The sequence below is a fragment of the Trichomycterus rosablanca genome, chromosome 12, assembly GCF_030014385.1.
Source record: "Trichomycterus rosablanca isolate fTriRos1 chromosome 12, fTriRos1.hap1, whole genome shotgun sequence".
In the NCBI taxonomy this organism is placed as follows: Eukaryota; Metazoa; Chordata; class Actinopteri; order Siluriformes; family Trichomycteridae; genus Trichomycterus; species Trichomycterus rosablanca.
This window is the reverse complement of record NC_085999.1, coordinates 9591193-9603364: the sequence shown is the minus strand read 5'-3', so window position 1 is coordinate 9603364 and position 12172 is coordinate 9591193. Positions and strand designations below refer to the sequence as shown.

Sequence of the window (12172 nt, the reverse complement as noted above, 5' to 3'; positions counted from 1 at the left end):
ATAAATAGGATTTCACCATTAGGATTGTACATCTAGCCGTCACTGTATTACTGTATGATTATACAGCACTATATGAAGCCGTTTTGGCTCTTTTAAGTGCAAAGTTCCCGAAAGAAGATCACTGCAGTGAAATGCTGCATACCGAAAGCTGCTGTGGTGTCTGTCACTGCTTTCCATCTATCAGAGCTAATCTCATTCAGGCGGTAATAGCGGGCAAAGGCGTGTTACTAGAGACAGTCATCAAGTGCCTCCACTTACATCAGTGCTAATGGAGAGAAATGGGCTGATGGATGGATAACACTGTGGAGAGTAAGAGGTTTGACAGGAAAGAGACTCCCTAAAACTGCAGGAATCAGGTTTTGTGTGTGTGAAACCAACAAATGGGCTTAGCATACCATTAAAATGCTTCAATACAAATTAAAACCAAGTGCTTCTGTTTTCTCAATAAAATTAAGCATTTTACAAATGATTGAACCCCTACTGATTTCCTCTATGTGGGTGTATTTGTCATACATTGGTTTGACAAATACACTCACTTTCTAAGCTGCTTATCCTTATCAGGGTCGTGGGGGGTGCTGGAGCCTATCCCAGTGGTCAATGGTCGCAAGGCACACAGAAACATCCTGGACAGGGTGCCAGTCCATCGCAGGGCAGACACATAAAAACATTCATACCTTAACACACACACACACACACACTTAAATCTAAGGGCAATTTTAGTATCTCCAGTTTAGCTGACTGCATGTCTTTGGACTGTAGAAGGAACATGCAAACTCCACACAGAAAGGACCCAGACCGCTCCACCTGGGAATTGAACCCTGGACCGTCTTGCTGTGATGCGACAGTACTACCCACCAAGCCACATAAGGAAACAGTTTCATATATTTTTTCTCTTGGCTGCTCCCGTATTCAGGGGTCTCCATAACAGTGGCACAATTTGTATGCCAGGCATTTTACACAGACATGGTTGGCTAGCCCTGCAATGGACTGGCAGTCTCATAAAGCATCTTAGTAAGATATATTAGTAAGGTGTTGGGCCACCTTCAGAAGAAGTGCTTCTTCTGTCTTGAGAACGCTGTTATAGATTAACAAGTAGGCTAGAATGGTCCATGGGTGTTTAATTCATTTAAAATCTGATGACTGTGGAGGGGGCATAAGATACCTCACCCTGATTTCCCCTGATGTGTACTCTAGGTTTACTATTTCTGTACATTAATCCATGTTTGTGGCCAGTGGAGGTCCAGTTAATAATAATAACTACCGTCAGATCATAAAATTTCCATTATTTTAATTAGTGCATGTTTGTGGCCCATGGGGGGTTGAGGAACTACCACCATAGCATGTGATTCACATCATTTTCACATTCATCAACCCAGTCAGTGACTGGACATGCACTGTGGATGGAGGCATTGTCATCCAGTGGACATCCATTCAGGACAGGGTGCAGGGGTTAAGCCCTCAGACCTGTAACATTGGTGTAGGACAACTGTTCACTTTAGTCACTATTCCTACTGAAACTATAGCCAATTACACTAATGTCTTTGTGACTAAAGATCCAGTCCCAAAACATGAACCCATTTCATTACCCATATCTACAGTCAAGGTCAACTGCGCTTGCTTAGAATATTCTAGAAACCACAGAGCAAGGTAGCATGTGAATTCCATAATATGAAAGCATCTGTACTTGTTAATTTGTGGGTTTGCTTGTGGGTTCAGTTTGTAATCATGTTTGTGTTTGTTGTGTTCAGGTGCTTAGCTGGATCAGGAATGGTGAGTCCATGCTGAATGCCAGCATGGTGAACGCCAGCTCACTATCAGAGGCTGAACAGCTACAAAGGGAGCATGAACAGTTCCAGCTGGCTATAGAGGTACAAACACACTCATCGGTACACTACATGACCCAAAGTTTATGAAGGCTGGCATTTATTTTGACAGATATGTCCTTGCTCACAGTCATTGTTCCAGTTCATCCCACATATTTGGCCAGGGTTAAGGTTGGGGTCCTCTGTAGACAAGTGCAAGTTTGCCCTCTTTAAATTTAATATGCTTTAATCCAAAGCCACTTTTTATGACTAAATACAATTCAAGTAATTTAGGTTTAAGGGTCTTGCTCAGGGGTCCAACAGTGCCAGCTTGGTGTAGATGGGCCTTGAACCAACAATCTTCAGCTTTTTAGTCCAGCACCTTAACCGGAACTTCAGTTCATGCAGTGAACAACCTAACCATGCTTAATCTATGTAACCCAAGCTCACACACACACTCCCACACACACAGCTATTTAAAACACTTAGCCTAGTGCAGTTCTGGAATCCATTTAAGTGCTTGAACACACAGCACCTTTAGAAACAAGCGTTTTTATTAAATCAGTGCTCAGGATGTATCCGTAGCTGTACACAGCTCCTGTTCCTCAGGCCAGAACAGATGCTGCATGCATCTATACAGAAAAGCAGAAACAGATCTGACTTTTGCCCCCTGTGAGGAAACGTTTAGGACAAAGACCTTTAGGGGCAGGATCCTGTATGGTGGAGATTATTCTGACTACAAGCCAAACGGATGCTGCATGAGTTGTTGACCTAAATGGTCCTATAAAAGACATAAGTATAAACACATGATTACAGATTCATCACCGAGGACTGTATTTAAGTGTCTTTCCTTTCATGCAGTTTGTAATTCTTTTTTTATTTTACAGAGCTTTTGGCTGGAGTGAAAGTTTTAGGATAAAGTGTGGATTCTATTAAGTTATGGCCATATGGAAGCTAAATTAGTAAAGCCAAATTCAGGGCAGGCCAGTGAGAGCTCAATGGGTATGATATTAGCCTAGTAATTAGAAGGTATCTGTTTCCAGCTCTACTACTAATAGGTTGCCACTGTTGGCCCTTAACCCTCAGTTTCTTGGATTGTTTTTTTTTTTCTGGCTGCTCCCTATTTAGGGATCACCACAGTGGATCATCCTGGTCCGCATACCTGATTTAGTCCAGCTTCTAAACCGGATACTTTTCCTGACACAACCCTTGTTTTTTTTTTTATTCGGACCCCATCCCCAGTGTAGAAGCCCAAAAAGCTGAAAGCAAGTCGCTTGGATTGTATTTAGTCATAACTGTAATGTGCTTAATAGTCTAAAAGTGTTTATAACATGTAAATATATTATCAGGCAAGGGTATTGTGTAAATGACATGCTTTTTATTTGTGAAGAACAGTAAACAAGCCTATATTTATCCACCAAGTAGTGCCAGGTCCTGACTTTCCCTTTAATTAATAAACTAGAATTAATAAACTGATCTATCTATCTATCTATCTATCTATCTATCTATCTATCTATCTATCTATCTATCTATCTATCTATCTATCTATCTATCTATCTATCTACCTACCTACTTATCTATCTATCTATCTATCTATCTGTCTGTCTGTCTGTCTGTCTGTCTGTCTGTCTGTCTACCTGTCTGTCTGTCTGTCTGTCTGTCTGTTTACCTACCTACCTACTTGTCTGTCTGTACTTATCTGTCTGTTTGTCTGTTTATCACATTGTGCCAAGTCATGAATGTTGCACTGTTATATGCTGCATTTCTCTTCACACCTGATTAATTATTGTCATTAGCTCACATCTGGAAGAACTTGGTTCTACTCTCTAGAAGGCTACAGTGTTTGGTTGCTTATCATTTTGGCATTTGGCTCCAGGTTTACTATGCTGTCGTTTCCTGCTTTGGACCAATTTTTGACATTTCAGCTCAGCTATTAAAACTAGATTTATGTCCTACGTTGTGATGAGTCTGCCAGCAGACAGGGAACAGGCTGCTGTTCGAACCCAGGAAGACTAAATCTGTCATGATGAAGGTTTACATGCTCAGGAAAAAAGTTTAGGGAAGGCAGTAAGCATTTGGATGTTGAGTGACTGTTGTAGACGATTCATTTTAGATTTGTAATGTTTTAGTCCCTTGGGTCTGCTGGATAATATGTGTTCTTTATTCACTTAAAGTTGACAATGTAGCCAAAAGTGTATCATGGTATTTGTAATATTAATCACATTATGTATTAAAATATAATACTTTTTATAGAAAAGCTGTAGCAAAGGGTGCGCATGTTATGTTGTTTCTGCTCTGTGTTGCATTTTATAAACCCAAATAATATGCTTCAACATGTTTGCCAAGAAATTGTAATACTGTACATTTCAGACAGTTTGTATCCTGTTCTTGTTTTGCTGTTTTTAATACTGATTTAAATTCTAAATTTCTGTAACTGTTCTCTTTACTTTCTCCCTCTTGCCAGTCCTTGTTCCATGCCAACTCTTTACAGAAGACCCATCAGAGTGCACTGCAGGTCCAGCAGAAAGCAGAAGTCCTGTTACAGGCGGGACACTACGACCCTGATGCCATTCGAACCTGTGCTGAAAAGGTGGCTCTACACTGGCAGCAGCTCATGCTGAAGATGGAGGATCGGCTCAAGCTCGTTAACGCCTCTGTAGCTTTCTACAAGACCTCAGAACAGGTAAAATGCTCCACTCTGCCACCTGCTGGCTACATTAATCCAGGACTGGATATTTTAATGTCATTCATTCTGTTTTACCACTGCTTTATCCTGGTCAAGGTTGCTGTGGGTTAGATTTACTGGGCAAAAAGTAGAAAACACCCTGGACAGGTCACCAGTCCATCACAGGACAAACACACACACACATACCTTAGGCGATTTTGTGTCTCCAATTAACCTGAGTGCAAGTGCGTGTCTGTGGAAGGAAAGCAGGGAACCTGGAGGAAACGCACACAAAGGCAAACTCCTCACAGAAAGGACCAATCCACATTGGAATCAAATTCAGGAAATTCTTGCTGTGAGGCAACAGTGCTACCCACCAAACCACTGTGCCGCCTATTTTAATGTCAGTAGTTTGTAATTCAGAATTTAGCCATGTTTTAGATCAAAATTGTGTTTTATGAGGTAAAAATTTAAGAAGATGTAGGAATGCTATTTGATGCACCATTACAAGCATCTAACAAGACGTTCCACCTGGATATTAAGACATGGATGTCTGATTTTTATACACATTTTCTCCGATATTTTCCTCCCAATTTTCTCCCCTAATCTAGTCGTATCCAATTACCTTGATTGCATTACACTTTACCTCTACAGATACAACCCTCCACTGCTGACTGAGGAGCTTCACAACTGGCACACGCCCCCTCCGACACGTGTGCAGTACCGACTGCCTCTTTTCACCCGCATGAGGCAAGTTCATATGCGGAGCAGCCTTGTGCTCGGAGAGCCACACCCTGATCAGCATTATTCCCCAACTCTGCGCAAGCGCCATCAGTCAGCCAGCAGAGGTCGTAATTGCATCAGTTATGAGGAACCCTGTCCAGCTCATCCCACCCTAAACAAAAGCCAATTGTTGTTTATGTAGCTTCCCAGCCCAGCCAGATGGCAGAGCTGAGATTTGATACGATGTATTCGAAATCCCAGCTCTGGTGTGCTAGCGTGTTTTACCGCTGTGCTACCTGTGCGGCCTGCAAATATGGATATTTAAAAAAATATTATTTTCTCTCTTCATTTTGGCCTTCCATTCACAGAATCTATGGTCCAGGGTGTATTGTTTAAATATTTATCCCAATAACAAGACAACTGAGACAAACATAAGTTCATACTGCATAGTAGGCCTGCTTGTGATGTTCTCTTTTTGGTGTTCAAGGATGATAATGTTTTATCACCACCTATAGAACCAACTTAATCACAAACATTACCAAATAATTAAAATGTATTGATGTGTGTGTGTGTGTGTGTGTTGTGTTTAGGTCTGCAGTGTGTTGGAGAGTTTGGAGCAGGAGTACAGGAGAGATGAGGACTGGTGTGGAGGTCATGATAAACTGGGCCCGTTAGCAGAGAATGACCATGTGCTTCCTCTAATTAGCAAACATCTGGAACAGAAAGAGGCCTTTCTAAAGGTAAACTAATGAATATGAATGAATGTTTTTAAAAATAAATACTTGATATGTGGTCTAATTTTACTGCCTTATCTTCGGCAAGCTACCAATATACTTGTATACTATGTTTGTTGGGCTAGACTAAATCTGCACAAAATTATCTTCAATTTGAATCCAAGATAGTGTAAGCTCTCACTATTATTAATTGTTTTTATCTAAAACATTATAAGATAAAAGAGACCCAGGGGGTTGCAGCCCACAAAGCCTGAGTGAGCCCAGAGGTGGGTCCCATTGCATTTTGTTAAGAAGAGTAATTTGTAATATGATGGGACAGAAAAATCAATAGGCTATTAGCATAAGGGAGATCTCTTGTGATGTTATATTTGATTCGTCCACCTCAAAGTGCAAAGGTCAGCAGACGGGCACTATGAATGATTCTGATTCAGATCCTGCTGAGGCAAACCCAGGTGAGGAAGCTCCCACCAGCAGTTAACCACAAGTAAACCCACTACATTAACCAAAATCAGAAAATACCAAGATATACACCATCATTACGGGGGTTTATTGAATTCCCCACGAGCGGGAAGCTTTTTTGTCATCTTTGCTAAAAGCATAAGAATAATATCATAACCTGTGTCAATGGGGTCAAAGAAAAACACAGGGGGTCTGAGAGAAAAATAAGGTTGAGAGCTACTGAGCTAAGAGATGTACTGGTGGGAGCCAACACAATGTCAGGCAAAAACTGTATAACTTATCTTTCAAATGATATAGACACAGTGGTCATTGTCACTGGTCCAGAAGTCTCTTTTTTCTTATAACTGGTTTTAAGTTCCAGAAATAAATACCATCTTTAGAATTAAAAGCAATATCCTTAAGCCGCTCAGGTGGCGCAGCGGTAAAATACGCAAGCACACCAGAGCTGGGATTTTGAATACATTGTATTGAATCTCAGCTCTGCCATCCGGCTGGGCTGGGCGGCTACATGAACAACGATTGGCTGTTGTTCACAGGGGGGGAAAGCCGGACCAGGGTTCCTCATAACTGGTGCAATTACAACCTCTGCTGGCTGATTGATTTGAGGAATAATGTGATCAGGGTGTGGCTCTCCGTGCACAAGGCTGATCCACATATGAACTTGCAGGTGAAAAGATGCAGTCGGTACAGCACACGTGTCGGAGGGGGCGTGTGTCAGTTGCGAAGCTATATCCCTAGGTTACTGTTCTCCTTTAACCGGAAATGCACCACAGTTCAAGCATCCCTCACACAATGTTTACCTTTAATATCCCCACTGACTGTACAAACCAAAATCGACTAGACGTTTGTGTAAAATCACGATCAAAAGTAAATCAAACAGTAAAATAATTAGCTTTGTATGATTTGCTGACTTGTATCAAAGAGTAAATCTTCTAATGTGACTGGTGATGGAATAAAGACCATGATAAATGCTAACATGTGCTGTGTTTTAGGCTTGTACTCTGGCCCGGCGTAATGCTGAAGTCTTTCTCAAGTACATTCATCGCAACAATGTCAGCACTCCTTCATCCTCTGGCAACACCCGTGGCTCCGAACAGCAGGTCAAAGGTCAGTCCACATGGTCCAGGTTGCAGAAGGCAGTGAACAGGCTTTTGACTATATTCTTCTTTTTTTAGTTATTATTATTATTAAATCAGGGCTAAAAATTTAGTTATGAAGCAAAGAAGAAAATACCAATGAAGCATGCTGTTTGATGTGCAAAGTGCCACTGAAATAAATAAACACTAATGCTAACTGCTTTCTTAGGTTCCTTAGAAAATACTAATCATATACAACTGCAACATATTATGTTTTTTTTTTATTAAACTTTATTTAAAGTAGCACATTTACATTCACTAAACAATAGGATTTAAATCCTCCAGAACCCATGATGTACTAACTGCTTCTTTTCTACTCTAGCCATCCTGAATGAACTACTGCAAAGGGAAAACAGAGTCTTACACTTCTGGACCATGAAGAAACGCCGGTTGGATCAGTGCCAGCAGTATGTGGTGTTTGAGCGCAGTGCCAAACAGGTGAGATTTATTGAAGCACAAAGCGGTGACTAATTGCACTAAACGCACCTTTAACATTTGTACCAATGCCAGCACAAGCTAACACACACCTGCGCTGAAGACATCTCCAATTTATCATGATCAAAATACCTTAACAGCATTTCAAAGTTAGCAGAAAACTCCTTCAGAAGGTAAAGATTTAGAGGGGATAATGAATGAAGCTGGCAAGAACAAATCTATATATTATAAAGATATTTTTATATTTTGCTTTGTAGGTTACAAAATCATGCAGAAGCTAACATCAGCTAACATCATGTACATACACTGTTCTTTTATTTTAGTAAAAATAAATGAATGATGTGAAATGCATTGGCATGTGTGAACAAAGGTCATAAACCCAGTCCAGGCCGCTCAGGTGGCTACTCGAGCTCTGCCTGCCGTCTGGGCTGAGCGGCCACATGAACAACGATTGGCCTGTTGTTCAGACAGGGTGGGATTAAGCCGGAAAGGGTCTCTCTCATAACTAATGCAATTACGACCTCTGCTGGCTGATTGATGGCGCCTGCACAGAGATGGGAAAAGAGTGCTGTCAGGATGTCTCTCTCATTTACATTTTCAGCATTTAGCAGACGCTTTTATCCAAAGCGACTTACACAATGAGCAACTGAGGGTTAAGGGCCTTGCTCAGGGACCCAACAGTGGCAACTTGGTGGTGGCGAGGCTTGAACCGGCAACCTTCTGTTTACTAGTCCAGTACCTTAACCACTGAGCTATCACTGGCCCGTACACAGTGCTGAGATGCATGCTGCCCACGTGTCGGAGGGGGCGTGGGTTAGCTTTGTTCTCCTTAATCAGAGCGGGGATCGGCATTGGTGGAGAGGAAGCATGACGCAATTGGGCAATTGGATGCGCTAAAAGTGAGAAAAGGGGAAGAAAATGCATAAACAAAATAAATAAATAAATAAACCCAGTCCAGATGTTGCTAGTGAGCACTTCAAATGTCATCTTTTCTGTATTTACACATGATATTTTAAGAATGGTTGTAGCTCAGCAATTAAGGTACTGGACTGGTACTTGGATGGCAGCAAAATTAAAAGTCACCTTGGATTAAAGCATGTACATGTAATCATTTCTTTCCTTCCTTCAACAGGCATTAGACTGGCTTCAGGAATCAGGCGAGTATTTTCTCTCCACTCACAGCTCTCTGGGAGACTCACCTGAAAAAACCCAAGAGCTGCTGAGAGAATACGACAACTTCTGCATCTCTGCTAAGGTGGGAATCACTTACAGGCATTTGATCATACTGATCTTTATCTGATATCTTTATTCTTCATTAGAACAGAGCCCGACAAGCTGAAGTGTTCAAGCATTTCATCTGTTGTTTGTTTTTGTTTCGTTTTCACTCGACAGATAAGGTTTTCAGATTATCCTGACAGACAGCTACTAATTTTCAGTGCTAAAACAGAAACTGCAATCAGCTCCTACCCAAACATTAGCATACACATATGTACACAGAGAAACCAAACACAGCCTTCAACTAAAACGTATAAATAAAGATCAGAGCTCTTTTAAACACAGTCCTTTCACAGACACATACAAACACCCACCTACACACACTCAAACCTTCAAAGTCTATCTCTCAAACACACAGGGTTGGGCAGCAACGGAATGCAGTTATTTGGAATACAAAAGAGAAGTATTCTCAAAAAGATAGTATTTAAAATCATGTATGCCTTAAATGTGTGTTTATTATAGAAATCGAATTCGAAAAATGGCAAACAATGTAGTAATGTACTTCAGTTATACACACTGTGAGGCTGTTTTCCCTATTCCCATTCCCATTGCTCCACACAGAGTTGTCCTACATGACTGGGTTATTCTATACAGCAGCTATTTGTTGAATTTTGTCTCTGTGTGTTGAATGTTGTGTGTTGATCCTTGCGCATAAATGAATTATACATGTGTGTATTTATTTCTGCTTTGAACTGGTCAGGGACTGGACAAGGTGTGTTCAGTACCACCTTGTAACACTGGGTGCAGGGCAAGAGGACATTCTAGAAAACACACCAATCCATGGCAGGGCAACATTTAATTACACGTTTACATACTTACACTTGGGGGAAATTAAGATTAACCAATCCACCTTGTGAGTGTTTTAGGGGGTAGGAAGAAAACAACAGTACCCAAAGGAAACTCACACAGACAGAGAGAAAACATACATTTGTCATGGACTGTAATCAGAGGCAAAGATTAATCCCAGATCATCAGGATATTTACGTGCACATACTGTATCATTGACATCCTGCTCCAGTATAAATAAAAAGGGAAAGCCATGCCAGCTACTCAGTCCACCAGGCAATGACAATCCAAGCTTTCTTAAAAGATAAAGAACTGGAAACTCTGTCTTACTCTGTCTCAATTAAAGCCTGTCGCAGTCATCGTTCAGGATGAATATCACTAGGCAGCCAGTCACAACAAGGTAAAAGGCCCCCAGCTGAGTTTCCAGGAAACAGATCAAAGAATGTAGTGATGTTAACCTCGAAACTCGTATTCGAAAATGAATCGATTCATTTGTAGCTCAGTGTTTCAAAACGTTGCTTCGAAGTCCGTATCAAAATGAAAAAGTCACATGACTGTCCCGGAAAAGGTTTCATTATGTCACGCTGTTTCAAAACGTTTGAAACATATCAACACACACTTCTTTCAGTGATCTATAAGACAGATGTTACTGTTAGACCACTGATTGGACAATAGATGTCACTGTGGTGCTATGATTCAAACGTTTCACAAGCTTGAATCTTTTTCCGAATCATTTGTTTCATTTGCTTCGATCTCTCAAAAGCCCCACTTATGCCATCACTAAAAGAATGTCAACAATAAAGAGCTGGGTATGGCCCAGCCCAGTATTCCGGCCTTGCAGAGCATGCAGGTCACTGAAAACACCCAAACACTATACAGCACAACAAGACAGGCCCATGAAGCTGGTATTTAAAGCCCCTTCCCCAACTGTAGCGAATAAACACTTGTTGAAGAGCAGAGACTGCACTGTCAGTCAGCTACACCTCCATACACCTTGTTGGTCATCCTTGTTAAGCATGGCATGTGAGCATGATACTGTAACCCGCACTTCTACCCTTCTAAATGGAGGTGGGTCTGTTTTGCTATATGGCTGAAAGTATGGTCTTCAATATAATTAAAGTTGGATGTGGGAATTTGTGCCAATTTGTTCAAAAGAGTATTTCCAAAGCCTTGATCTCAACTGATATTCCAATTTATCTCAAAGGTGTTTACAAGAGTTAAGGTCAAAACACTGAACTAAATAAAATGTACCTTTATGGGCATTGTTTTAAGCATGGGGGCAAAGTTATGCTAAACAGGAATAGGTGTTCCCTAGACTGTTGCCTAAATGTTGGAAGCATTTTGTTTATTTTAGATAATTGATTTAATACACCTGTTTGGAGCTGGTGGGGCTAAAATAACAACAATTTAAGACTAAAGAATAACAAAGCTTAAGCAATTTTTATTAAAATGTATTCATAATGTTTTCTGCAGCAAACCAAGGAGAAGGTAAAGCTGCTGATTCAGCTGGCTGATAATTTCGTGGAGAAGGGTCACGTGCATGTGACTGAGCTGAAGAAATGGGTGAGCACTGTAGACCGCCGTTATCGAGACTTCTCACTGCGCATGAGTCAGTGCCGCTGCAACCTGGAGAACGCACTGGGCATCAGTTCTGAGGTGAGAATGCCCATGTACATAAGTCATTAACATCACATACATCTCTTCAGCCTTCACACACCCTTTTGTTTAAATGAAAGGTAACACCTCAAACATTTTCAGAATGTGTAGCAGGTATCAGATAAGGAATAATTTTGATGTTAGTAGTTTTGATGTGTGTTTCCCTCTTTGTTTTAGAATAATAAGGAACTGGAGCTGGATATTATTCCAGCCAGCCTGACTGACCCAGAGGTCAAACTTAGGGAGCCCAACCATGAGGTGAATGAGGAGAAGAGGAAGTCAGCCAGAAAGAAAGAGTAAGTTAGTATGGCTTCCTCAGCACCAGAAGTTTGACCAACCACACCTCAAACATGGGGCCATACCATGCTGTTTTCCTAACAGGATTGTAATTAATTAGTATCTCCAGTTAACCTCACTTGCATGTCTTTGGACTGTGGGAGGAAACAGGAGCACCCAGAGTAAACCAACACAGATACAGGGAGAACATGCAAATTCCATGCT

The 12172-nt window shown here is 41.1% G+C and overlaps 1 protein-coding gene across 2 annotated transcripts in view; it reads left to right on the top strand.

Annotated features, from left to right (window-relative positions):
• Positions 1-12172, top strand: part of kalrna (kalirin RhoGEF kinase a) — a 192004-nt gene that overhangs the window by 123356 nt on the left and 56476 nt on the right. For both annotated transcript variants that reach the window (XM_063006545.1, XM_063006544.1), the window contains exons 16-23: positions 1749-1868; positions 4267-4485; positions 5781-5930; positions 7376-7490; positions 7842-7957; positions 9087-9209; positions 11489-11671; positions 11849-11967. In XM_063006545.1, coding sequence (XP_062862615.1) covers positions 1749-1868; positions 4267-4485; positions 5781-5930; positions 7376-7490; positions 7842-7957; positions 9087-9209; positions 11489-11671; positions 11849-11967 — 1145 coding nt within the window. The remainder of the gene's footprint in view (positions 1-1748; positions 1869-4266; positions 4486-5780; positions 5931-7375; positions 7491-7841; positions 7958-9086; positions 9210-11488; positions 11672-11848; positions 11968-12172) is intronic.